Source organism: Rhinolophus sinicus, linkage group LG03 (genome assembly GCF_036562045.2).
Source record: "Rhinolophus sinicus isolate RSC01 linkage group LG03, ASM3656204v1, whole genome shotgun sequence".
NCBI lineage: Eukaryota > Metazoa > Chordata > Mammalia > Chiroptera > Rhinolophidae > Rhinolophus > Rhinolophus sinicus.
Window position 1 is genome coordinate 2,247,473 of NC_133753.1, and position 21,755 is coordinate 2,269,227.

A 21,755-nucleotide genomic window follows, 5' to 3' on the forward strand; every position below is an offset into this window, starting at 1 on the left:
AGCTGACCCTGTCCCCGGCTGCCCCTGCCACCTGCACCCCTCTCTATGGCTTCACCTGAGCGGCGGTCAGGGCCAGGGTGGCATCAGTCACTTTCCCTTTCCTTGAGGTAAGGCACTGGGGTCAAGGGTCATGAATTCAAAGCCTGAGTCACAGGGGAAATTCTCTGAAAATGGGGCTGCATGGCAAGCAGAGGAATAACAACCAGAGGTGCTGACAGGGCAGGAGCTATTCTTACCCCTTTGACAGATGAGGCAAGACACTTCCAGAGGGAGTCAAAGGCCAGCTCAGAACTCCACTCTCTGCAGGAAATGATCTGGAAGCTGGTTGGGATCCTGCCCGCTGCTGTCCCATTTCCCACCTCCCCTGGGAGGGCAGCAGTAGACCCCGAGGCAAGCCCAGAGCCGTGGTCATGTGCTCACACGCAAAGCAAGACCTTGGTGCTAGGACACATGTGACACCAACTCCCTTCCCTCTGCTCAGAAGTGACAGCTGACTTTTAAAAGAAATTGTGGCAAAACATACGTTAAAAAAACGGATCATTTTGACCATATTAAGTACACATTTCAGTGGCATTAATTACATTTATATAGTTATGCAACCATCACCACTGTCCATTTCCACAACTGTTTTCACTTTGCAAAACTGAAACTCATTCAACACGAATTCCTCATTTCCCCTGGCAACCACCCTTCTGTCTATGTTCTGTCTCTATACATTTGACTACTTGCATTCCAAGTACCTCACAGAAGTGGAATCACACAGGATTTGTCCTTTTGTGACTGGCTTATTTCACTCAGCAGAATGTCCCCAAGGTCCAGCCATGTCATAACCTCTGTCAAAATCTCCTTCCTTTTTCTTTTTTTTAAAAAAGATTTTATTGGGGAAGGGGAACAGGACTTTATTGGGGAACAGTGTGTACTTCCAGGCCTTTTTTCCAAGTCAAGTTGTTGTCCTTTCAGTCTTAGTTGTGGAGGGCGCAGCCCAGCTCCAGGTCCAGTTGCTGTTGCTAGTGGCAGGGGGCGCAGCCCACCATCCCTTGCGGGGGGGGGGGGGGGGGGGGGGCAGCGAACCGGCAACCTTGTGGTTGAGAGGACGCGCTCCAACCAACTGAGCCATCCGGGAGCTCAGCAGCAGCTCAGCTGAAGGTGCCGTGTTCAATCTTAGTTGCAGGGGGCGTAGCCCACCATCCCTTGCGGGACTCGAGGAGTTGAACCGGCAACCTTGTGGTTGAGAGCCCACTGGCCCATGTGGGAATCGAACCGGCAGCCTTCGGAGTTAGGAGCATGGAGCTCTAACTGCCTGAGCCACCGGGCCGGCCCTCCTTCCTTTTTCAGGCTGAATGATATTCCATTGTTTATCCATGTACCTGTCAATGGACACTTGGGTTGCTACCACCGGCAACTGTGAATCACGCTACTAAGAATACAGCACAGATATCTTCCAGTCCTGCTTTCAGTTCTTTTGGGGAGACAGCTGACTTGTTGACCTCCACAGATGTCAGGCTCTGTTCTGAATGTTTTGCATGCATTAATTGTTCTCATTAGGCAATCTTATGAAATGGGTACTTGTTAATTATCCCCTTTTCACAGATGAGGAAACTGAGGCACAGGTAGGTCCAGTCATCTGCCAGTCAGTGGTGGAGCTGAGAGCCTGGTCACTAAGCATGTACTATTTTGCTTCCCCCAAATGTTGATCAAAGTCTGAAATGCAGCTTGATGTATTTAAGTCAGACATGAGGAAGGACTGCTAGGCCAGACAACTTAGATGCAGAAATGGAAGGTTTTACTCCTTTTTATCCACCTACTCCTTTTTATCTTTGGAAAAAAACAAACAAAAAACAAAAACACAAATATTTTCCAATATTTCATGACCTTGTTCATTAATTGAGTCTTCACCCTTGGCCCCCCGGGGGGGCCCAGCCACATGGGGTGGTGTGTGATTAATGGTCCTCGAGCTATACCATCGAGGGGCATTCTGAGCGCCTCTTAAGACAAGCTCTCTGGGAAAGGAGTTGAAGGCAGCAGGGGGTGTATTTGGGGGCACAGGGGTCAGCAGATGCAAAGGCTGAGGGTGGATCTCACAAGAAAGAAGGGGCTGTAGGTCAGTGGGCCTGGCTATACCAGGAAGACTTGGCCAGAAGGTTGGCCAGTGGCCTTGGTCACAAGGGTGGGCTCCCCAGGATTAGAAGACCAGGGCACTCCAGGATGTCACCCAGTCCCTCCCCCATGGGCCTGGTTCACTTCCCTCTGTGAGATGACTTGCACTTCCCACTGCTCCAACCCAGGCTCCCCAGTCCTGTTTTTCTCCCTCTCCTTCTCAGGCCATCACCTGACCTGGGACGCTTCTGGGGCCTCCTTTTTCCTAGGGCTGCCCCATTCACTCACTGTCCTGGGCAGACCCATTGTATCCCTTGTTGATAGATGAGGAAACTGAGTCTCAGAGGGGTAAGCCGACACACAGGTTGAAGCCTTGAGGCTGGGGTCCCTGCTGCCACCTGGCCTTCCCCAAGAGAAGTCACTTGCTCTGGGTCATTTGCAGCTGCACGAGACCTGGGCCAGAGTCTGCTGAGCTCCCCAAGGACCACGGGATGGCCAGGACAGCTGATGAGGAACCACCCTCAAGGCGTGCTCTTCCATGAGGGCACTGGCCCCCACATGACAATGTTTACTTGTTATCAGCTCCTTCCCCTCCTCCCAGGAGGAAGCCAGGCCACACACTCCTTGCTGTGTCTGGCATATGGGGAAACTGAGGCCTAAGGGGAAACAGTTTCTGCAGGACCCATAGGGCAACAGGATCCCAATACTGGTGGTCTTTCAAGGAGGGCTTCCTGGAGGAACTGTCCTTCCACGGCATTGGGGACTCTCCATGCCAGCCCGGTGGCCTGCTTCTCTCCTAAAAGGGCTTGGCCTTTAACAGTGGCTTTTGGTGATGATGCAAGATGGCCCAGTGTCACTCCTGTCTTTCCGGGCCTGAGCTGGAATCGCAGATCGGAAGTGTCTGAAACCAGAAGCTAAGTCTTAACCCCTGCGCCAAGTCCACAGGAAGGAGGAAAGCCTAAACCACTGAGCAGAGCCCAGCACACAGCGGGCACCCGAGAGTCGGCAAGACTGTTCCTGACATTTCTCTTTCCTTAGAGGCCATGACTTGGGGAACTAGCAATTTAAGAGCCTTAGTTCTTACAGGGCTCAAAAAGGACTGCCCCACCCTCCACCCCAACCACCTTAGCAAAAACAGGCTCCTCCCCATGCCTGAAACTTCACCCTTCCGGTACATTCCTTGGGTGAGCATTGCTTTTTACAGACTCAGGTGTTCTGGGAGGAACCCTGGTTGCTTTTGGGGAAGGACACAGGAGATGGGAATAAGGAGACTTTTCACCTCATATCCTTTCTGTACCTTTTAAATTTTGAACTATGTGAATGTATCACTATCCAAAACATTACTGGAGTTAAAAATGAAGACACTTCACCAATTTTACAAGCCTCGAAGAGGTGTGGATGTATGTGCAGACAGACCCAGGGCCTTGAAAGGTGGAAGGACCTTTGCAATGGCTGGTCCAGGCCCCAGGGGTCCCAGGAGAGGAGTGGGCCTGACTTGTCCACGTTTCCATCCCCTCCAAGCACTTCACTAGACCAGGGGTCTCAGGGAGGCCTGGCTGAGACCTTGGTGGCACTCACCCATGGGGGTTTCTAGTTGTCAGCACGTCCCTTACAAGGCGGGGAGCCTGCACTGCCACCTAGTGGGACTTGATGCCCTGACCTGGAGCTCTGCCTTCTAGCCATAATGCCCAGCTCAGGCTCACTGCCCCGCACTCCACACAGACTAGCTGGGGCCTGGGCCTGGTCCCTCAGCCCCTGAGCCTGAGCGTGGATGATGAACACTGACCCTGGCGGGAGGCCCCCACTGATCCGCTGGGGTTTCCAAAGGGACTTTGTGGTAGCAAAAAAAGGAAGTAGAACTGGGGATGGCAAGTGGCCCTGGGAACCATCAGCCTCCTCTCCCCTCCCAGGCAGTGCTGAGGGGACCTGCAAAGACCAAACCCCAGCTGCTGAGGTGGCTGCTCCTGGGTACAGAGCCCATGGGGACCAGGGCCAGGAAGGAAAGGGCCTGGGTCACCAGGCAAGGAAGGAAGAGGGAGCGGCTGTGCAGGCATGGAGGTGACATGCTGACTGCCACTCACAGCATGGCCTTGGGACTAGGCTCTCATTTACCCCTGAACCCCCTGGCTGCTGGGCGCTCTTTCCCATGCTGTAGACAGGGACACCAAGCCTCAGAGAGCAAAGCGCCTGAGCCACCAGCTGACATCTGAACATGCTCCTATGGGGCAGGGCCCCGTGGGCTCGTCCAGCACGACACACTCACACAGGGGCTGGGCCCAAGCACCAGCCGGGAGAGGTGCCCACAGAGGGCGCAAGCCCCAGGCTGAGCTGGGGTGGGCACTCAAGCCCCCTTCTGTCACCCGGGGCCTGTCCTGGGCTGGCATGCATGGATCATTACGAGCCTGGACCTGTGTACAGGCCTTGGACAGGCTGACCCTCCTGGCCAGGCCTGGGTTGGAGCCCCAGAAACTTCTCAGAGCAGGTCCTCCCTGAAGGACCCACAGGCTCAGACACAGAGAGCAGAGGGAACCCCCAGTCCATGAAGGAGCCCAGGAAATGTGGGCATTGGGACAGAAGCCAACCTGAGCAGAGAGGGAAGAGGGGAGCCATGCAGGGGAAGAGGGTGGCCAGGCAGAGGCGGGACTGGGACCAGCTGGTGGGGCCTGGGACCTGAGCTCAGGGGACAGATAAGATGGTCCCAGGCTATCCTGCTCCACCAGAGAACACAGACACTGGGCAAGGTCCCATCCCTGGGGTGCTGACAGGGGCTGCACATTCCAGGAACACACACACACACACACACACACACACACACACACACACACACACACACTTCCTTATCAGCCAGACAACCTGGTCAACAAGTCCGGAAGCAGCTCTGAGAGCCAGGTCCCTCCCCTGTGCTTGGCCTGGGCAACAGGATGGTCAAATACTCTGAACTCTTCGCAAGGCCTCCAAAGACCTGGTAGGCAGGGAGGTTGGCAGGGTCATGGGCACAGCCCCCACACCCTCGGAGCAGAATGGCCCTGGGTCTGAACCATGCCAGGGTGTCCCCTGCCTCTCGGCCAGCCCGAGGGTGCCCAGCCTCCTGGACTGCACCTGCGTTAGGAGCTGTGGTCTGGCCTCCTGCTCATCCCGACTTGGCCTTGAAAAGCTGACCCCAGCCCCAAGATACGGCTGGGCTCACAGGAACACACATCAGGGCACACATACCTGCCTGGGCACAGGGGGTCCTGCCAGGAAAACCCTGACTTCCTGCCTCTGGGCCTAGAAACGCTCAGGAAGACATCCCTGGGTCTCAGCTTAAATCCTTCCCACTGCAACTTGAAGGAGGCTGCTCAGCCTCCTCCTGGGGGCCTCCCCACATGCTGACCCCACCCACTTCAGGCTCTGCTGCCACTCAGTTTCCCCACATCTGTACCCAGGGTCTTCTCAGCTTTTTCTTGCAGACTACTGCCTGGCCAGGCCCTTGGGAACATAGGGTCACTGGGGGACAGGGGCTTGGCTTTATGGCTGGCACTTACTTCATCTTCCTCAGGATGGGAGTCAGTCAGTATTCCCATTTCGCAGCTAGAAAGACTGAGGCACAGAGAGGTAAAGGAACTTGCCTACAGACTCACAGCTGGAAAGTGGCAGCGTTAGGACTAAACGTTTCCCACCTCTGCAGCTTGGCTTGGAAACCCAGCCCTAAGACCCTCGGATTCCAGCCAAGTGACTCAGGCAGGGCCAGGTCAGGGTCAGGGTCAGGGCCAGGGGCCTCTGTAAGAGGTCTATGACTCAAACATGGGATAGGCGTGGCAGGGGTTCCCTGGGGAGAACCTGGCCAGGCCAGACCAGATCAAGGCTTTCTATACCCCACCCCGCCTGAGATTCACCCAGGCCACTGATGGCCCCTGGGCTTACATGTGCAGTCAGGCTGACCTGTCAATCACCTGCCCCTCCGTAGTAAAGGAGGCACCTCTCTGATACCTCCCCTCCCCACAACTGAAGATCCCAGGCCACCTGTGCTAAGGCCTAGCATGCAGTGCCAACCTCTACCCTCTGCTGGCCTCAGTTTCCCTCCGACACAAAGACAGCTTGTCAGTGGCAGCACTCACACACACCCTGCCCCATCCCCAGCCCTGGAGCCTAAGAACCCCGACCTCCCCCTTCCTCCTTCACGCCCTACCCATCCCCACCCCACTAGATTCCCACTCAGGTCTGGACACTCTCTCGCTTCCCCCACCGTCAGCCTCTAGCCCCTGTGCACCCATGAAGGGCACAGCCCTTGACAACTGTTCCTACTCCCCTGGGGCCCCAGCAGGACCCAGACCCGGCGCTGCACTCCAGCCTTGGTGTAGAGAGTAGGGCCGACCTGCCTGGGCACTGCCCACTGGCTGTCCACTGTGTAGGGAGGTGGGTCCAGGAGGAGCTGGGAGAGACGTGTCCCCCACCTGCCCAGCCCTACAGCCTTTCAAGACCCGCGTCCTGTCCTTGGGAGACTCAACTTTGCTGGGCTCTTTGAACCTTGGTCCACCTGCTGTTACCTACTCCCCACTCCTGCCATGGTCAGGGCCAGGCCCAGTGGGGGGGCAGGTTCAGTGGAGGGGTGTCAGGGAAAAGCCCCTATTGCTGCCTGTTGCAGTGTCTCCCTATGAATCTTCTCACCTCAGTGCTCAGCCTCCCTGGTAAGCCTGAAGTTTCCAGTGCAAATGGGTTCCTCGGCAGCCTTGCCCACAGGCTGGAGCCAAATTTCAGTGCCAGCTTTTCATGAGATAGGATAGGGTGGGGTGGGGAGCAGGTGCACCCTGGAGTGAGCTGAGACCTGTAGGGTCAGTCCCATGCACACACTCTATAGGTGACACTTGCCCAGCAGCCCCACAACTTTCACTGTTGTGAAGTCCCTCTTCCCCAAATACCCTGTGTTATAGAACAAACCTTGGCCTCTTCTTGTCTCCCAGGGGCCCAGGCCTGCTTAGAACAGGACAGAACAGTGCCCAGCCCTGCTGGGCCAGGCTCACTTGGCACATGAGGGCAGTAGACCCAGCGTCCCAGGGTTGAAGCCTGTTTTGCAGCCATAAGTGTGAGCCTCCTTAGCTCTGAACCTGCCTCAGTCTCCCCATAGGTACAATGGGCAGGAAAGGGCCATCCACTACGTGAAGTCACCACAGAACCTTCTAGCCCTGTGCCTTGGTACATAGGGACCCAGACCTCCTGCTCCCAGCCAACTTGGCCATGCCCCCTACTTAGGAGGCATCATTTTAATTCATATTTATTTAAAAAATATTCTCTTCTTTGCTTTCAGGCTGGGGGTGGTGCAGGACAGTTAGGCAGGGAGGCTTTCCCTAATGGGCAGTACTGAAGGGAACCTCTGCCCCCCAAGCCCTCCCCCACAAATGCCTGAAATGCTTCTATCATTGCTGTTTCTTCTGGCCCAGCAGCCAAGCTCAGCTGGGCATGAAAATTCCACGACTTTGGGCTTCAGGGTGGGGACAGGGCTGTGAGGGCCTCCCTGGACTCCTAGCTTGGGGTTCAGTGCCTGACCCTCCACCCAGTGCAGGCCCCACCTGAGGTGCCCCCGGCCCCCAGGCCCAGGAGCACTAGATGCAGGTGATGAGCATGTCCACGGATGTGGACACCTCAATCTCCTCAAAGAGCACACGGCGCCCAGAGGTCCCCGAGCCGCCTGCCTTGGCTGCAGCCTTCAGCAGGTCCTGGGCGTGCTGCAGGAGGCGCCGGTTCCGACGGCGGCCCAGCCGGCGCAGTGTCAGGATGGCCAGTACGTGGTCCCGTCTGCAGAGACATGGGGCCCTCCCTGCAGACCCAGCACCTCCAGTGACACCCTGAGCCCCAGGTGAGGGGAACCCCCGGCTCGGGCTGAAAGCATGGGTGTACCCACATTCCTAGAGCCTGGTCTGAGGCTGAGAATGAGAGAGGCCAAGAGGAACCGGTTCCTGGAAGGCCTGCTGGGCCTTGACCGCTGCCAGCCGGGTGGAGAGGGGAAGGCGCTCCCACCCAGGTGAAATAACCCATGCAGCAGTTCAGAAAACATGCTGCAGTGAAGGAGGGGACACGGTGGCCGTGCAGAGGGCTGTGGGGCCAGGGTGGACGTGGGCTTCCTCCTGCCAGCACTGTGCAGGGGTACCGCAGCCAGCAGGGAGAAAGGAAGTGTGCAGGCCGCAGGCTGGGCCCCTGGGGCCGTGGCTAGTCGTGGGTTCCTGTTCCCAACCCCCTGTGCACGGAGCCTGGGAGGGCAGGGCGGGTCTAGGGCTGAGGAACCCCGAGGGGGCAGGTGGGGATTCCCCAGGGCACTGCGGGAAGGTGAGCACTCAGAATCAAAGGCAAAGGGTCAGTCCAGGCTGGGGTCAGGGAATTCTCCCTGGGGGTGGGTTGTGGGCAACGGTGGGGCCGGGAAGGGGCTGGGCCCCGGGGTTTCTGACACCTCCCCCATCCCGGAATCTCCGAGGCCATGGAGAGATTCAGGCTGGGATTTCCACGGGTTGGATGACTCACCCCTCTCCCCCAACACACACCCAGGTATCAAAGTCTCCATTCTCCTTGCAGGACTTCCAGAGAGGAAGCCCTGGAGGTGGGGACTGTGCCTCTCCCCAAACTCCCATGGCTGGGACGGTCTCCACTGTCAGACACGGATGAGGGGCCCTGACCCTGTGCAGAGGACAGGGGTCCCCCCATCCCACCACAGGACTGAATGAGGAGGCCCTCGGGGAAAGGTTGCAAGGAAGTGCAGTGCCCCCTCCCACACACACCCCTTCCAATGTGCTAGTGTCTCCCTCACGTTTCTCACCTGCCCACCTACACACCCTGGGACCCTTCTGAAGGCACAAATTCCCCGAACCTAGGGCCCAATGGCATTCTGTCGGAACGCCAGGGTAACAGGTGGGGTGCAAACCTGATGTCGGGGTAGCTGCGGATGAGACTATCCAGGTGCAGCCGGATGTTGTCTTTGTCAGTCTCGCCCAGTATGTCAGCCACGCATGGGATCGCTTGTCCCAGCCACGTGGCCTCAGAGCCCTGAGGAGGCAGGGACACATGTACCCGGCTGGCCACGTCCTCTGGGAACCCCCTTGCCGCCCCTGCCTGCAATCCCTCCATTAGTGCACCGCTGGCGCTGGCCCTCCTGCAGCCCCCTTCCCACTGGTCACAGCATAATACTCCTCATCCCTCCCCATGGTACAGCACAGTGTCTTCCCTTCTCTGCTCAGATGCGTAAACTGATGTCCTGGCCAGGAAGTCCTGCCTGGAGTCATACAGCGAGTGGGAGACCCATAGCCCGATGAGGGGTGTATGTGTAGGGAGGAGGTACCACAGTTCCAAAGGCTGGGGGTCAAGGGCCCTGCCCACCAGATGCAGCTGCAATGCTTGCCCTTTCCCCACACACCCCACAAAATGTATGCAAATATATGCAGAGTGCCTCCCCCACCTGGCCCCACCCCTCTCCTCTTGCAGGGGCCCAGCTGAAATGAGAATAGGGGGCTGGAGTCAGTGAAGGGCCCAAGGGCCACAGGAAACCCCACTCCCCGGAGGCGAGCACACAATGCTCCTACCAAGCCCTGGAAGGTATTGCTAATGGCCTGGGCATCGAGGCTCATCTTCTGGGAGCCAGCCATGCGCTCGTCACCCTGGAACCGCTCACGCGGCCTCAGCGCCTGTGCCAGGTACTCCCGGACCACATAACGGTGCACCTCCTGCAGAGTCTCCTGGTTGGTGGGAGGGTCCAGGTCAGGGTCAATGGCCTGACCCTGGGCATGCCCCCACCAGGACTCGGTCCCTTCCAGATACCTGCCCGAGGGGTGGGGCCACGTGCTCCAGGTGGCGGTTGAAGGCCACCACCTTGTCCATGAGAGGCTGTAGCGTGTCCTGTGTCAGCCAGACCTTGGTGCACAGGGTCCTGAAGAGTGGCTGGGGGCAAGGGTGGGGCCAAGGATCTACCATGTTCTCCCCACCAAGTAGACCCTCCCTCACAGCCCAGTGCATGGCTCCTGACCGGTGCTTCAGGCCTAGGGATGACAATCTGTCAACAGGAAGAAACTCTAGGGGGCTATCTGACCCCCCTCTTCTTAAAGGCCTGGGTGAGGGTCCCAGTTCCTTAGACCTACCATCTCCAAGAAGTGGAGACTGACTGTCCTTGCTCAACTGGGAACTTGTCTGGGTTCCCTGTCCACCCTTGGAATTGCCCCTGGAGTAAATGAGCGCTATGACTTGGGACCCCAGGACTCCAGGGCACAGGGGAAACTGCTGGGCGTGCAAAGTGGGGAAAGAAGGGCACATGCCAGTCACCTGTACATCACACTGCAAACCCTGGAGCAGCCGCTTCTGGAAGATGCAGGTGGCAGCCACTAGGGGCTTCTCCAGCTCCATGAAGGTTCCTGGGAACCTCGCCAGAAGACAGGTCCTGGGGAGGGGCCAGGACAGGTGACAAAGTGGGCAAGGGGGAGCAGGCTGGGGGCAAGGCCTGGCATACAGCCATGCAGGCTAGGTGCCATACCAATTCCATGCAGTTAGACTATAATGTGAAGGGCAGCCCCTGGCACCACGCAATGTAGTAACCCCCTGGGAGCAGAGTCAAATGAGGGGACAGCACCAAAACCCCAGGAGTCGATCATGGAGAGATAGGTCTGAGGGATGGTGGTGGTGACCCCACTCCATGGCAGAGCCCCCCTGTGGCACCTCTGGTTCAACCTTCCATCCCTCCTGGACCTTGCAGCACAGCCGTGCCTGGCACATGGGGTGGGGGGGTGTCCTCCTGTGAGCCTCATAACTGCCTCTCTAAAGGTGACAATGTCCCCATTTCACTGTTGAAGAAACCCAGTCCCCAGTACCGGGACACAGAAGGGTAGGGTAAAATTCCATCCGGGTCTGGGCCAGAGGCTGCCTACCAAGGGATGGAGAACGGTCCTTGGGGTTGAATGGATGGGCCCAGCACAGATTAGGGACAAGAGAGTGTTAGAGAAGCAGTGCCTCATCATGGTCATGCTTTGGATTCAGACAGTCCTGGTTCAGGTTCCAGGCCCAGCATGTACTGGCTGTGTGGCCATGGACAAGTGGCATTTTTTTCCCTAAGCCTCCACTTTCCCATCTGTACACGGAGACACCGCACTTGGGGTGAAATGCATCAGGCTGGCACTAGCACAGTGCCTGGCACACCACACGTGCTCACAAAGAGTGAATATGAATGGAGTCCTCTAAGGCACTGAGTCCTAGGGAGCAGGTGCTCTGATCTCCGTGTGACAGAAAGAAAACGAGGCAAAGAAAGGGGAAGTGATTTATCTCAAGGTACCCAGATAGCAAGTGGTAATCAGTGCCCATAGTTGCTGACTGCCCTGCAGTAGCTGATGCATTGCAATGGGGTGACCCTGAGGCTTGGCCCGGGGTTGAAGGCACAGAAGGGGGGCAGCCACTGCCAGCCCACAGGGAGGGCCCTTGCCTCCTGCAGAGGGGGCAGGCCCACCCCCAGCATAGCCCTGGGTGGATGTCACGGAAGGCTTTCCAGAAAAGGGAGTGTCCTAAAAAAAACAGAAGAAGACTGGCTGGGATGAAGGGAGGAAAGAAACGGAACCCAGGGTAGCAGAAATGGATTAGGCAGGCAACAGGCAGAGACTAAAACGTCTGGAGCTTCTCGGCTTCTGCTGAGCCTTGAAACTCCCCACATCCCTTCCAGGGACGCAGCCCCGTGGGGCCGAGGGAGGATCCCACAGCCGGGTGGGGGCGCGGGGCTCATTCCTGGAGGCCTCCTGGGAAGTCTGCCCGAACGCCTGGGTACCAAATCAGACTACGTCAGACTGCGCGCGCCAGACTTCGGAGCCTCGGGCGTCGGTGTTTCCGGAGCTCGCGCGCCCCCTGCTGGCAGCGCCGGGCACCGCCCCTAAGGAGGAGCGGGAGAGACCAACCTGAGCTCTTCACAGGCGTTGATGTTGGCTCCCAGGTGCGGCTCATTCACCGCCTCCGACTCCAGAAAAGCCTTTTCAAACCTGGGAGCGGGGGACGCAGAGGCCTTGAGGAGCCTTCCGGGTCGCACTACGACCCCGGGTCCTCCCGTCCCTCGAGTTTCCACCCAGACCTCAAGCCTTAAGCTAAGGCTCTTCCCTCCCACTTGTCCAGGGATCTCCAACTCTTAGCAAACAGGATGGGCCCCCCCAAAGAGACGACCACCGTCCACATGCTGACCCCGCCACTCCACCCTCCTCACCCCCGCCTAGGATGCGGCCGCACCTGGGCACAAAGAGGCCAAGCGCCCGCGCGCAGATCCTCAAGGTGGTGGCCTCCAGCTCCGCCGAGATGGCCCCAGCCGCCTTCACGTGCTCTGCCACCAGCTGCCGCGATGCCACGCGCTGAGCGGGGTCCGAGCCCTCCACCCCAATGCCCCTAGTCTTCCATCTAGCTCCAGCAACGTCTCCTGCCGCTGTGCTCTGTCTAACCATCTCAGCTTCAGCTTCCAGCTGTCCCCAAGCTGGGAGGTCAACCCTCCCAACTCCCAGCACCACCGGCCACCTGCCAAGCTAGGAACTGGGCCCTGGCGCTCCTAGCCTGGGCCTGCCACGCCGCGTCCCCCATCCCGCCCTACATGGGGCTGCAGGCTCCCCTCTAATGGGGAGGGGAGGTTGGGACTGGATTTCATAGCTTTGGGTGTCCCCTCCGCAAGGGAGACCACACACCGCCTGAAGCCAAACACAGTTCCCTCCTCAGCCCCCCTCTCGGGCCGCACCATGTGGACGTCGATGGACAGCGGCGTGTGGTAGCGGCCCTGCAGCACGTCAGGGGCCTTGGCGGCCGCCCAGCGACTCTGCTCTATATGCAGGATGCTATCGAAGCAGCTCACGATCTTGGTCTGTGTCGGGTGGGGAGGAGGGTGCGGTGAGACCCTCCCAGGAAGGAGGTCGAGGTGTCCCCTACCTCCCGAGCCCCGTCGCGCGCCCTCGGAGACAAGCGCCAGCCAATCAGGGCACAAGCCAGCGCCCGAGGCTACAAGGTGAGGCCTAGGCGCCGCCAGCAGGTGGACTGCCATGCTGGGCACCTACTGGCAGCTGCGCTCAACCTGGACCCCGCCCCCTCCGGCGTGGCCCCGCCCCAACCTAACCTCTAGGAAGCTGGTGTAGTCGCTCTCCAGTCGGGCCCACACCTCGGGGGCCAGGAGCGCGGGCAGAGGCTCCGTGGACAGAGTCAGGTCCGGGGCGCCCAGGAAATTAGGACTGGAAGGCAGGGCGGGGGCTGATGCAGCAGCGGCTGTCCCCACTCCCCTCTGCCCAGGCTCAAATCCTAACACCATCACCGCGGGGTCCTGAACCTGGTCCTCTGTTCACACATTCCGCCCCCCAGCCCTCCCTCCAGGCTTCTGTACCACCACCACCACCACCACCACCACCGCGCCCCAAAACTTCTCACTGCTGGATTTCCTGGCTCTCTAGCAATCAACTGTGGGTGCATGGAATACATAAGGACGGCTGTCCAGATGGACTTCAGCCAGGCTGTCCCCGAAGTGATCTCTACCCTCACCGTGGGGGTACATCCAATACTGAGCTCTAAGGGTCCCCAGTACCACAGAGCTCAGGGACCTGCCACTATCCAGCCTACGCCAGAGAAACCCCAAGGGAGGCGAGGACACAGCAAATGAACGGTGCCCGGGTCTTTAGGCACCCTCCTCCCGCCCACGCTCCTGCCTGTGTGGGGCTGGGAAGCGCTCAGCCCCCGGGGAGATGTAATCCACCCTATCACACCGTGCAGAGCTGGAGGTGAAATGGCCTGTGCCGGCTCCTAGGTGTCCATGCAAAGGGGGAAAGTGGGGATGAAATCCAGCCCTGACAGCTGCTGTGGGCCTCCCTGAAGGGGTGCCCTTTTCTAATTCGCTCAAAGGCACATTGTGCACTAGCATAGGCTCTCTAACTCGGCTTCCTGCCAGAGGAGGAGCCTCCCCTCCGACGCTTTCCAGTTTCAGGAACCAACGCATGGGTGGTCCCTTAGGAAAACCTGGCAGGAGCGCACCATGGCCTAAAACCGGGAAGAAAGAATGTCAAAGGCCCCCGGGGATCTCTGACGCCCAATTATCAGCCCTCCCCCAGGGAGGACTGGGGGAAGGTGCCCAGCACTCCTCAGAGGGGGTTCCTGAAAGCCTCTCGGTTGGCAGTGCCAGCCGCTCCCTGCCCTCCATGGCACCCTGGCTGAGACCTCACCTGCCGTAGACATTGGCGGCCCAGTCCAGCAAAATGTAGAGCTGCTCACAGCCACGGGCGTCGCGCGCCAGCTCCTGCAGGCGCTGGGCCACGGCGCTGTGGTAGGCGCGCAGGTAGGCCTCCCAGGCCGGGAAGCCGGCGGCCGCATACGCGGGCTGCACCTCCAACTGCACCTTCCGCAGGTCGCCGCGAATCAAGCTGCCAAGCCCGGCCAGAAGCTGAGCAAGGCCTGATGCACCCTCCGCTGCCCGTGGCGCCTCCCCCGCGCCTGCTTGCTGCACGCGCCGCTGAGCACTCCGCCGCACCGCGTCCTCCCAGTGCTGGCGCCAGCGGCGTGGCGTGCACAGGAAGTCGCCGTCTGCAGGGGACACCGGGTGGGCCTGCTCTTCAGCGCGCACCACTTGGGCCAGCTCTGCCAGTGTGGCTGCGTCCACACCGTAAGGGCCCAGCGTCTCATGCACGATGGCAGCGATCTCCGCGGCCAGCCCGTCGTAGTGCAGGCACACGTCCATGGCGCGCCGAGCGAAGCCCGTGGGGTTCTGCTCGAAGGTGTGTGAAGCTTTCTCGGCCACTAGCTGCGCCTCCAGGCGCTGCAGCTGTTTGAAGGCCGCCAGCAGCTGCCGCTCAGCTATGAGGTCTGCCACAGATTTGCCTTTTTGCAAGGCAGGGAGAGGCGCAGTGAGGGAGACCACCCCAGGAGGCGTGAGTCTGACCCATCTTGAGCTAGGTTGCCTGGCCCCAGAGCTCGACTGAAGGCCTGCTCGAGGGGCATCATCCCCAACTGCCAGAACTGTCCCTCTGAATCACCTTTGAAGAGGCAGAACCCCAGGCCCCAAGCCTGGCTGAAGACAGTAATTTGGATCAGCCCTTGCCTTCCCCATTTACAGCACCTACCTTTGCCCCTGCTCCCACCCTCCCTGCCCTCAGCTCTGCTGAGCTGGACCTGGTGGCCTCAAGGGCAGTCCTGACTGCAGGTGCGATGGGGTCAGAGTTCAGGCTGGGTGAGCTAGTATGCAGTGCCCAAATTCCTGGTCCAGTGTGCAACTTCAGCCTTTGGTGCTGCTGCTCCCTGCTCTGGGCTAGCCCCCACCCCTAGGGACCCTCTGCCTCCACCTGCACACCCCTTCAGGGCCCAAGTCCAGCTCGTCCTTCCTGAGCAGCTCCCTGACCTCCCCTCCAGGCAGCCATGGCTCCCGTGTACCCTGCGACCCTGTGCGCTAAGAGGGCCAGTGCCTTGCCCATCACTCTCGTTCAGCCAGGAAGCAGGCTGTGGAGATGCCAGGGTCCTGGAGTCCTGCAAATCTGGATTCAAATCCCTTTTCTCCATTTCCCAGCTGTGTACTTGAGGCAAGTCACTTAACCGCTTTGTGCCTCACTTTTCTTATCTGCCCAACGCGGGCTCCCCTTGTTGAGATGCTAGACGAATTTTAAATGTAATTGTGCAGGGGGTAGGGGTTTGGGGAGCTGGCTGTCGAGGAGAGTCTGTCAGGAAGCCTGGGCTTGGCTGCTCCACCCTGTCGCCTCAGTTTCCTCCCATGCTTAGTGTTGTTTGTGAAAGCCTTACCTGCCTCAGTTTCCAGTTCCTCAGGCCCCATTCCAGTGGGCCACTGCTGGCTGACACCATCCATGACACTGGAGGGTACCTCTGGGCTGTGACCTGGTGCAGCGGTGTCCTGGCATGGGTCAGCAGCTGGGCTGTCATCCGGAGCGCGCCGTAAGGACCGCAACAGGAAGCGGGAGCTGCGCCTTAGCAGGCCCAGCTCCTCCTCGGAGGTCCTGCCCGAGGCCCGCTGGCTTGTCCGGGAGAAGGCCCGCCGAAAGGTGCCCAGGCCCGGCCACGCATCCCCACTGCTTGCCCGACGAGCGCCCCGTTCTGGGGTCTGTGGCTCCACAGGCTCCTTGGGGCTGTGGAGCTCTGGCCCAGAGGTCACTGCCTGAGGCGATGGCATCTTGGCAGCAGGAGAGCTGAGGGTGAAAAGGAGACTCAGGGGGCTTGAGGGGAAGGGTGCCCAGCCCTGGGAGCAGGCACAGAAACACGTGAGAGCACTGTGGGGCCTGGCATGGCCCAGCAGTTTGTCAGGAAAGCTTCCCCCAGGAGGTGAGCCCTGGGCTGTCAAAACAGTGTCACCAGGCAGCCCTCATGGCCAGAACCACTTGTGTGCCAGCTAGAGCTGAGATGTAGGTGATATCTCCAGGGAACCTTCCCTCACACCACCTTTCACAAGAGTCTCCCACGGGTGCTTGCCCTCATGGGCTCTGCCAGGCCACACCCTCCCTTAGAGTTGGAGAGAATTGGATGTGCAGGTTCCGGGGCCCAGCCCAACCCGCAGCCCACAGTCCCCGGGGCCAGGCCCAGCAACCACATCCAGAATTTCCTGGATCTTAGGTCCTGAGGCCTAAAATGCCCACCACTCCCCACAGCGTTCACCACCCCCATAGCCCTCAGCTCACCCCCATTCAGCCCATCAGGCCTAACTGCTTCTGCTCAAAGGGATGCTCAGGGACCTGCGTGGGAGGCCACCCCCCTCCCAGGGAATCTCAGAACTGGCAGGAGGTGGGGGCAGGCTTGAGGGTTTTGGCGGAGGCCACCGGAGGCCACCCACAGCTTATCGGGGCCTTGCAGTCCCCTGGGGGTGGGGGAGTGGGAGGAGCCACAGGTCTATATTTAACCAGGAGCCTGGGGGTTCCCAAGGCAGCTTTTCACCCATTGCATCTCCTCCCTCCTCCCCCTTCCCTTTTCTCCCCTCAGCCCCCCATCCTCCCAGCCCCCTGTGCTGGCCCCAACCCCATAGGGGCTGAGGAGAGGGTCCTTAGGGCATGGGGGTGCAGATCAGAGGCTGGCCCTGCCCTACCCAGAGCGCCCGTTCTCATCACCCAGGCCCCGCAGGTTCTGCCCACACCCCCTTTCAGCCCAGCATGGCTGAGTTTGACTTTCTGACTTTAGGTTAAGCTAAGGGTAGGAGAGAGGAGAGAACATTCTCTGCCTGCTGGGACCTCCCACCCACCTTATTGTGTAAAGGGGGTGGGGCGGGGCTTTAGGCCAGCAAGGTTTCACTTTAGCCTTGGAGAAACTAGGGCCAAAGGAAGCATAGGAACTGCTAAAGTCACTGACCTAGAGGCTGAGCCCCCAACCCATTCCCAGGTCCCCTCCCCCCCAGGATAAAGGCCAGGCTGGAGCCAACACTTGACCTTTGGGTGACATTGATGGGAACAGCCGCTCCCCAGGCCTTGGTTTGCCTGGGCCCAGACCCTCCTCACACCCACACCCTCCAGTGAGATGTCTGTCCAGGGGCCAGACATGCAGGGGTCAGCTGAGGCCTACGTTCCTCTCCCAGAGGCTACTGGGCAGCAGGAAGGAGGCCCCACTGAGGGTGCGGCAGGCCCAGGTGACTGATGGGGCCCTTATCAGCTCTGCCCCGGCCACAGGTCATCATAGTCCCCTGGCTCCAGGACTCAGGGACCCTGCCGTGACTCAGACTGGCCCACACAAGACAGGGAGCATTGTCACAGGAGCTTTGTGACCTCCCTCACTCCCCCTCACTAGTGCCCCTCAGCATCCGGCAGGGGCAGGAGTGGTGATGAAAAGAGCTGTTCCAGCTGTGCTTTGCCTGCCTGTGCTCCAGGCTCTGTCACCAGGGAGATGTGGAAAAGGACAAGCCAAGCCTATGTTAGTTGGGTGAGCACCTACTGTGTGCCCAGCCCAATCACATCCCTATGACAACATTGCAGGGTGTTATTCACCCCGTTTCATAGGTGAGGAAACAGGCTCAGAGAGGGGCAGGGTCTTGCCTTCAGCCACACAGCTCAGGGGTGGGAAGCCTTGATTAGCCTAAGTCTGTCTGGAAACCTGGCAGCAGAGGCTGGACTCCCGTATCTCCCAGAACCAGCAAGTCAGGGGTGCTGCCCAAGGAACCCTTTCTCCCAACAAAAGGACTCAAGTAGGGGCAGCTCCTAATGCCAGGAGTGGGGTCAGACTTGAAGGTCTCCCCAGAAGACTGGAGGCAGATTTTGGGGGAAAGAGAGGCAGCTTGTGGCTGGGGCTCATGGGAGGTTACACAGGCAGAGACTTGGGGCCCACCAGCCCATTTCACCACCCTCATCCCAAACCAGAGCTGCACTGAAGGCCCATTAGGGTCCCCGGCTCATCTCTCAGCCCTCTTTGACCCTGCTCCTGCAGCTTCCCAAGCCATTCTTGACCTTCTCAAAGCACAAGTCAGCCAGATCACTCCCTTGCTTTAAACCCTCTGTGGCTCCCCACAACCCTGAGGCCAAGGCCAAGCCCACAACTTGGCATTCAAAGCCCACCATCCAGGACCGAACTTTCTCCAGCCTCCCCTCTGGGCCTCCCTGACCTGCACCCAGCTAGCCCCCAGGCTGCCTCTCAGTCCCCCAGATGTCCAGCCTCCGGGCTTCTGCTCAGGCTGCTCCCTGCCTCGGCCTCCCCATCCCCGCTCTCCACATCTGACCTGGATTTCGGGCCCAGGGGTGCCGGTTCTCCCACCTCCAAGCCATCCTTGGGCTGTGCTGCACCACCTGTCTGCTCAGCAGGTACTCGGGACTGTCCCTGTGCCGATGGGGCCTCCTCACTGGCCTGGGAGCCTCTGTCCGTTTGCCTCCTCCCCATCACCCTAGAGCTAGCCTGGGGCAGGGATGAACCATCAGTGTCAGGGTCACCTCCAGCCTGGTCTGGCCGTGTGGGTGCCACATGAGCGGCTGCTGAACTGAACTCTCAGCTGACTCCGCCTTAATCCCGCCCCATACCTGCTGCCCCATATCCGTGGGGCCCTCTCTGGCTCTTTTTCTCTCCCTGGCTCTCTGTCCCCATTGTCCTGAGTGTCCAGAGGCCCTGCCCCTTGGGCTCAGCACTAACTGAGTTTCAAGGCTCAGTAAACCCAGGCCAAGCCTGAGCCCTGGGCCCCACACTCTCCAGCTCAGGCCACTGCAGCTGCAGAGCCAGTGGGACGGTGGAAAGACCACCCAGAAGACAGGTCATTGGGAGCTCCCATCTGGGGCCACCCTATCTGTGAGCAAGAAGCCAGGTCTGGGCTTCCCCTTTCCCACCCGCAACCTCAGCTTCTCCCCGCTTTTCCTAGACATGCCCTTCCATCTTCCTCAGCCTCCCTGGCATCCCTAGTGCCCACGCCACCCCCAAGCTCCCCACCTACCCTGCGCCTGGGCCATCACCCCATCCTTCAAAGCTCCAAACTGGCCACCTCGGGCACCCTGGGCCAACCTGTATCTCCCTCTTACCTCCCACCTGCCATCCTCCATCACCTGATCACAGGTCCTAATTGCACTCCTTCCTGGACCTCTTGGGTCCCCTCTCCTCAGAACTGGGGGAGGGGTCTTGCCGAAACATAAACCTCCTTTGGAACCCCTCCTTGCAAGCTAAGAGTCCTGAAAGTAAGGAAGACGACAGTATGTGTGTTCTCACCATACTATTCCACATTTGTCTGGAAGAACTAGTTAAGGCAATGAGGCAAAAAATACTAAGTGTTGGGAAGGACCTGATAAAACTGTCCTTATTCATAGGAGCTATGATCATCTGCTTAGAAAAGAGCTTTCTCACACCCCAGAAAAGACTACTAGAAAAAGGCACTTGAAAGGCTCCCCCTTGATAGCAACAAAACATAAAACCCTCAGGGCTGCCATCACCCTCAGAGGAGCGCAGACTCCCCCTTCCTTAGCTGGGTGTTCAAGGCCCTTCCTCTCCAGCCCCTCCAGCTTCTCCCACTCACACACCAACTCTCACCACTCCAAAGCACTCACTTCTGCACACCTTTGCACGGGCTGTTCCCTCTGCCAGCAGTGACTTCACTCCTACCTTCTCCAGCTGCCAATTCCTTCAAGGCTCGGCACAAGTGGCTCCTCCTCCAAGAAGACTTCCCTGACCAGCTGAGCCCCAGACCAGTCAGCACCTCCTTCTCTGGGCCTGCTTGTACCCTGGGCATACCTTCCCCCATAACCAAGGGGCAGTTACAGGGTCTGGGGCATCTGCCCTTTGACCAGGATCCTCCCACACCCCCAACGTAGGGAGTGGGCCTGAGCTAGCCCTCAGTCAGAGCTAGTATATGGCAGGTGCCCAAGGAAAACAGAGCTAAAGTAGGTGTGTAAGCTTGTGGGTGTGTCCACACTTTTTTGTGTATGGGCTTTGCATATGTGTGTGTTGGCCTAAGTGTGTCTCCCTGTGTGTGCCTCTGTTCTAAAATGTGTGTGCCTCAGAGGGTCTGTGAATGGTTCTCTCCATGAGTCTGCGTGTCGGTCTGTGCCTTCTGGCCTGTCTTCATGTCCGTGTGCATCTACCTGCTTTGTGTGTGTGTGTGTGTGTGTGTCCACTGTGATTTGAGCTGGCACTCTGGCCTAGGCTCCAAGTGGAGGCCCTTGGCCCAGAAAGCCACTAGTAGAACCGGAATTGTCTCAGTCCCTAGAGTCTCCGTCCACTGCCTAAGTTCCCGTGTGGCCCTCCTGCTTCACCTGCACAGAACATACCTGCTGAGCAATGGCCACTGGGCCCCGGCAGAACAGGGCCGCCGGGACAGGTCGTTGAGCAGGGCCTCAGAGCCAGTGAGGCCTCTGGAGCAGCCAGAGCAAGTAACCAACAGCTGGGTCCACTCGGCCTGGGCCCACCGGCCCCACCCCCAGCCCCACCCTCCACTCTCCCCCATACTTTCACTTTCAGAAATGCTCCCACCCCTTCCCATTCCAGAGGCAATCTCTCCAACCTTTGATTCCCGGCAGCCCAGGCTGAGGCTGAGGTTCAGGGATCATGGGACGGGGATCGAAAGGGCAGCACTCCGGAGCAGTATGCGAGGACACTGAGAGGACTGCTCTGTCATCTCATCCTGTGGTCAGACCCAGGCCAGAGGGAGCAGGCGCCGGCCCGCCGGGGGTACACCCAGCCCACAGCACCAAACCTGAAGGACCCCTCCCTGCAGGACAGAGGAGCCAGCCCCAGGCCTGTCCACCAAGCTCATCCTGAGAGCCCGGAGAGCAGAAAGGTGGGAGGAGCACAGTGACAGCAGAGGGAATGTTGCAGAGGCTTCAGGAGCCCAAAGGAGAGGCCTCTACTGGCAGACAGGGTTACACTCGGGGCTGCTGTGGAGGGATGGCTCCTGGGTGGGGTCAGTGTGCGAGCACAGGAGGTGGGACCTGAGCTGGATGAATGGGGACACAGCCCTGCTCCTCCCCTGGATCAGATTGGAGACACTTTGTGGGGAGGGTCACTGAGACTTCCCAGAAAAGGCAGACTCCACACTGTTGTGGGGGGATTCCACTGCTAGCATCCTAGGAAAAAAGTTAGGGAAAATCCAGAGAGGACAGATCCAGGCCTGTCCTACCTGGGCTGGAGCCACGGGTGGGCGGGGCAGAACAGGGGATGTGCTCTGGACAGGGTGCTGGGAGAACAGAGACAAGCTTGTGGCTCAGTGTCCAAGGGCTGCCAAACACAGCAGCACAGGCTGGGCTGCTTAAACAGCAGACATGTATTTTTCACAG

General features: G+C 59.1%; 1 protein-coding gene across 11 annotated transcripts; it reads right to left on the reverse strand.

Annotated features, from left to right (window-relative positions):
* Positions 1-520: 520 nt before the first annotated feature.
* Positions 521-21,295, reverse strand: EXOC3L4 (exocyst complex component 3 like 4). Of its 11 annotated transcripts, none has more exons than XM_074326884.1 (13): positions 20,031-20,521; positions 15,826-16,226; positions 14,262-14,913; positions 13,172-13,283; positions 12,800-12,922; positions 12,307-12,407; positions 11,985-12,065; positions 10,375-10,489; positions 9,877-9,996; positions 9,642-9,794; positions 8,987-9,108; positions 7,767-7,869; positions 521-2,998 (listed from the first exon to the last, which is right to left on the reverse strand). In XM_074326884.1, exons 1-13 carry the CDS (start codon positions 20,222-20,224, stop codon positions 2,951-2,953), a joined length of 2,325 nt encoding a protein of 774 aa, XP_074182985.1. In that variant the 5' UTR covers positions 20,225-20,521; the 3' UTR covers positions 521-2,950. The 11 variants fall into 11 exon arrangements, with proteins under 11 accessions (XP_074182985.1, XP_074182984.1, XP_074182986.1 ...); XM_074326883.1 differs by having other exon boundaries at positions 7,644-7,869; positions 20,031-20,336; XM_074326885.1 differs by lacking the exon at positions 7,767-7,869 and having other exon boundaries at positions 20,031-20,525.
* Positions 21,296-21,755: the final 460 nt, after the last annotated feature.

What these genes read in the sequence shown, in the direction of transcription:
- EXOC3L4 (XM_074326883.1), bottom strand. Translation starts at nt 20,224, where the DNA reads ATGGGGGAAGGTATGCCCAGGGTACAAGCAGGCCCAGAGAAGGAGGTG. An exon ending in CTTGGCCTCTTTGTGCCCAG is followed by an intron (nt 12,066 to 12,306) that starts GTGCGGCCGCAT and finishes CCCCGCTCCCAG; the next exon opens with GTTTGAAAAGGCTTTTCTGG. An exon ending in AACGCCTGTGAAGAGCTCAG is followed by an intron (nt 10,490 to 11,984) that starts GTTGGTCTCTCC and finishes GCCCCTCCCCAG; the next exon opens with GACCTGTCTTCTGGCGAGGT.